We start from the raw sequence: 5,068 nt of genomic DNA, 5'->3' as shown, positions 1-5,068 counted from the left end.
TTTATGTTTTAAGGCTACATCAATAGAAATGTTTTGCTTGTCGGATCTGTGGGCTCAGTGATCAAGAACCAGAATCAGAGTATATGGTTTCATTTTGTGAGATATTTTAAAATAATATTCTAAATTGCAGGTATCCAGTGACTCTCTCACCATCAAAAATGTAAAACATTAGAAGTAAGAGGCAGACATACAGAAAGAAACAGCCAGTGAGCCTAGAATTCCAAGACTAGGAAATAGAACCAGTCAATCATGACGCAGGCGCCGACGTCTAACGACGCGTGTCTGAGTATCGTGCACAGTCTTATGTGTCATCGCCAGGGTGGGGAGAGTGAGAGCTTCGCCAAGCGTGCCATCGAAAGTCTGGTAAAAAAATTAAAGGAGAAGAGGGACGAATTGGACAGCCTCATTACAGCCATAACCACCAGTGGGGCCCACTCCACCAAGTGTGTGACCATACAGCGTACACTGGATGGGAGGCTACAGGTATTTATAATTACGTCATTAACACTATCCCCCCCCCCCCCCACCACTCCACCAAGTGTGTGACCATAGAGCGCACACTAGACGGGAGGCTACAGGTATTTTAGGAATGTTTTTTAAGTTTTGTGTGAGTTATTGTTGTGTGAATCACACAGACTTGTCATGTAGGCATATTTCATGAAGCGCGCTAGAGCTTCATGAAAAATATGCCTACGTGCAAGTCTGTGTGATTCACACACCAATCATTCACTCTAAACTTAAAAACATTCCTTATATTTACATTTTCAATGTCTAAAAGCATAAAAAATGTACTCAATATTTGAGTTTCTTGCTGCCCTATTTCGTTATACTTTTACTAACGTAGCTGTAGCCTCATTGTGACGTCACATTAACGCACATTTCTCCGTGTATATTTCTCCGTGTGAGTATACACAAAAATGGTATTCAAATCAATTTCACAGTTGGCTTACTAGAAAAACACAGCAAATGTATATATTTATAATTACGTCATTTACACTATCCCCCCCCCCTCCACCAAGTGTATGACCATACAGCATACACTAGTCAGAAAACTACAGGTATTAATAATTAGGTCATAAGTGGTCCTCACTTCACAAAGTGCGTCACTTACTCTGTATGGTGCATGCTGGAAAGGTTTTATTCAGGTCATAATTAAGAGCACCCACTCACAAAAGTATTTACAAACAGATTAATTTATAAGTTATGAATTTCGTGACAAGTTCATCAGCACCTAAGCATTTAGAAATGTCGACTCCACAAAATGGGTCACTTTATAATTAACAGTTGATAATTATTGTATTGGATATCTGGAAAACAACTTTATTTTTTACCACTGGATTTCAAACTTAAAAATCATATGAATAAAGATAGTCATGAATAAAAGTTTGTTTTACAGGATTTAATCCCTGTCCTTCTTTATTGTGAGTAGCCAGTTTATTTAAAGAGGCTGGGGGTGGCAGTCATTTTCAGACTATTTCCATCTCCTATAAACGAAGAGCTCCATGTAAAGATATACAAAAATGATAAAATTTTAAAACTAAAATGTTTGATTTTTTTTCTTTTCCAAATGATAGTTGAAAGCTTAGGATACCGTATCTAAAAAATAAGTTAAATCTGGTGGTTAATTTGTCCCCCCCAGCCTCCTGAAGGCTAATGATATCGGGTAAAGATTCTTAATGAACACTGGGTGAATTAAAAGCAGGAACGTTTTCCTTAGTCATGATAAGCAATAAGGAATAACTGTAAGACTTCTTGGTTTCATAACGATGATTAATCGATTGGCTTCATGATAAATTTATGCATAAACGCCTTCGGGAGAATTAATGAATACTGGATGAAATAAAGAGTTGTACGATACTGTGTTATGTTTTTCAGGTCGCAGGACGTAAGGGTTTCCCTCACGTGATTTACGCGCGGATCTGGAGATGGCCAGACCTCCACAAGAATGAACTGAAGCACTGCAAGTTCTGTCACTACGCCTTCGACCTCAAACAGGACAGCGTGTGTGTCAATCCTTACCACTACGAGAGGGTGGTGTCCCCGGGGATAGGTACGTACTTCACTCTCTGTCTCATGTTTATAAACAGGACAGCGTGTGTGTCAATCCTTACCACTACGAGAGGGTGGTGTCTCCTGGGATAGGTACGTAATGTGTTGGTGTCTCTCTCTCTTTTAGTGTCTTTCTTCTCTCTCTCTCTGTTGATCTCTACTCTCTCTCTCTCTCTCTGTTCTCTCTCTCTCTCTGTTGTGTCTTTCTTTTCTCTCTCTCATGTATAAAAAACAGGACAGGATCAAACTTCTGGGGGAAAAAAACATGGACAAGTTTGGAAATCTGAATGAAATGAACAAAATCTTTGGAAATTTGGCTAATGGCTATGCGTTTTATTTTAATTATCCCCTCGCGCAAGTAGTTGTGGAGGGGATATAGCATCGCGAATGTGCATATGTGTGTATGTTAGTGTGTTAGTATGTTAGTGTGTTTGTTACACCTTGTGGGCAAGATTGACAGAAAACCTTTGCATTAACCATTCTCAGCGTTTACATACTTGTGTGGCAGTATAAAAAGATGAAGCCTATTCATTTTCAAGTTCATTGTTGAAATATTTCTTCAGATATCGCGTTTTCACTGTCTCGAAACCCTGACATTTATGTACAAGTTGACAATAATCATTTCCGCTAGGGAACCAGTTTAAGAGCCAGTTTTAAAGTTTAAAAGGCGTGTCGAGTCTGCGGGAACCGGATTAAGAGAATTTGGTGAATGCCGCTGTTTCATTACCAAATTCCAACAGGTGTCTCGGAATTTGGGGTGCACGTTATTCCTGAAAGCTGTAAATACAGTCCTCAAGTACAAATTAACCTCTTGATGTACATACATATATATACATTTTTATTTTTCATTACGAAAAAAATGCATATTACCTGGAACTGTGAGATATACATGTACTTAGGTAGGTAAATAATTAAAATTGCTGAAACTTATACATATAGCATACGTGATATGTTTCTGCTAGGTATAAGGAAAACTGCCCAATTACGTATGCATATTTTGCCCCCCTCCCCCCAAAAATACTATGCAATTTGATTTTGGTTAAATATAGACATCCCCCTCCCCCGATAACTTTGTTTTAAAAAACTGTGCAGAAAAACAATGTAATATCTTTTAAAATTAAACTTTACTACCCCAAATTAGGTATCCATATTATGCCCCCACCCCTTTAACCAAGATGCTATGCACGTTGCATTTTGTAAAAAAAAAAATGATGAACAACAACACCTCACTAATAATTTTGTCAAAAGTAAGGGAGTAGATCCTAATGTTGCGGGTTTGAATCCCATTGTGGGACGTGGAGACTAAGTCACTGGTCCTTTGAATGAGACCGTGTAAACCAAGGGCCCATGTCCCAATAGATGCTGGCACAAAAAGATCCCTCACTTTTCAATGGTTGTCAGTTCCTGTTATAGGAAAGAATGTGCAGCTCCCCACCGGCAAGCTTTCATATGAGCAAAAAATTCCTGAGAGGGACATTAAACAAAATACATTGTCCTATCAATCTTTAACATGTTTACACCAACACCAACAAGTAATCTCCAGTACTCTGAAGTTTTGTTGTTAAACAGAAGAAGAATGTCCCTCGAGAGAATTTATCTCTTATGAGATATTGCCATTACCAGTGAAGTTCCTGTCGCGAGGGGATGCTCCGCTTAGCGGTGGCCTTGTTTACCTATTATCTGATTTACAGTTGAGAATAATTAATTAAAAGATCAATTTTTAATATCTATGATAAGTGTTTATTTCTTTATCATGAATGACATTAACAATTACACTGTTTAAAGTTTATCTTGTTTTGAAAACCTGAACATACTGTAGACTGTAACATTTGTACATGTTTAGTATTAGTCATGAGATGCAGAGTTTCCGAAAACCAAATATTTCTATCAGTCATTCGGACTGACGACTTAATGCCTTCTACCAGTCCTAAGCATATTCTATCAGTCCGAATAAATTTTAGAATAGACAGTGTATATTTAATGATGTATTTCAAAATAAAAGGCATTGAATTTGTTAATCTCTGTTTATAGTAAATACATACAGATATCTCAATAAAATATTTCCAATCACTCAATCAACTGAAAAATAAGTGTTTTGTGACACACATAAAATATATTTCTAGTGTATTTTATGATTAAACATGAAAACAAAATGAATTTAATTTCATTCTAAATGAGCTGCTGCTAGTGCAATGATCAGAAAGAGGGAAGATAATTTATTTAAATTCGTTTTAATTTTCTTTCATGATAATCTAAACATGATTTTTAAATTTAATAGTGAGAATTATACATTAATTTTAAAAAGAATTAACTCAGTACCCTGACTTTTTCAACAATTTATATCATTTTATTTAAATTTTTGCCCCTATATTTGGGCTAGTAACTTTTTACTTTGGGCTAGTAACTTTATAGCTGCCACTAGCCCGTGGGCTAGTAATAAATTTTTCTAATTGCACACCCCTGCATTGAATTTGTTAATCTTTTCATGGCTCATCAACACTGATTGTGATACCAGGGTTATATTGCGGAATCAGGACAACTCGCCCCCAAGACAACTCGCCCCCAACACCTGTTAAGACAACTCGTCCCCAATTTAGGACAACTCGCCCCCGCTCAGGACAGCTCGCCCCCACTGTAGAGACAACTCGCCCCATTATATTTTATTGTGTATTGCAAGGAAAAAAACGACATATATTATTCAATAAAATATATTTTAAATGCAAGATTAATCTATGATTTATAATTGATATTTATTATAGGTAAAATAAAATTAATATTTACGATTGTGTGTGTAATATGTTGTTATTTGTTTGGTTTTTTCATATATATTTAGTGAACACAGTATATGTATAAAATTATATTTATTATTTCCTTAGACTTTTTTCTTATGAGATAAAGCAAATAAATGCGTTTTAATTTTTCATATTGTTTTAAATTTATATCTGTAGAACATGTCTAGGTAAATCAAGTGCAATGTTCTAAGTTGAACAATCTTAATTATTTAAACTGAAATGAAAAC

General features: G+C 36.0%; 1 protein-coding gene across 1 annotated transcript; it reads left to right on the top strand.

Annotated features, from left to right (window-relative positions):
* Positions 1-110: 110 nt before the first annotated feature.
* LOC134235027 (mothers against decapentaplegic homolog 4-like) lies at positions 111-4,716 on the top strand (the record flags this gene model as incomplete). Its single annotated transcript, XM_062717110.1, has 3 exons — positions 111-483; positions 1,876-2,050; positions 4,565-4,716. Coding segments are annotated over exons 1-3 (561 nt in total), but the record flags the coding sequence as incomplete, so codon positions are not given.
* Between the last annotated feature and the right edge of the window lie 352 nt (positions 4,717-5,068).

Source organism: Saccostrea cucullata, unplaced genomic scaffold (assembly GCF_032062105.1).
Source record: "Saccostrea cucullata isolate Sc308-1 unplaced genomic scaffold, CSIRO_AGI_Scuc_v1 ctg22705, whole genome shotgun sequence".
Classification (NCBI taxonomy): Eukaryota; Metazoa; Mollusca; class Bivalvia; order Ostreida; family Ostreidae; genus Saccostrea; species Saccostrea cuccullata.
Note: the sequence above shows the minus strand (reverse complement) of the source record. Positions and strands in the feature narration are given on the sequence as shown.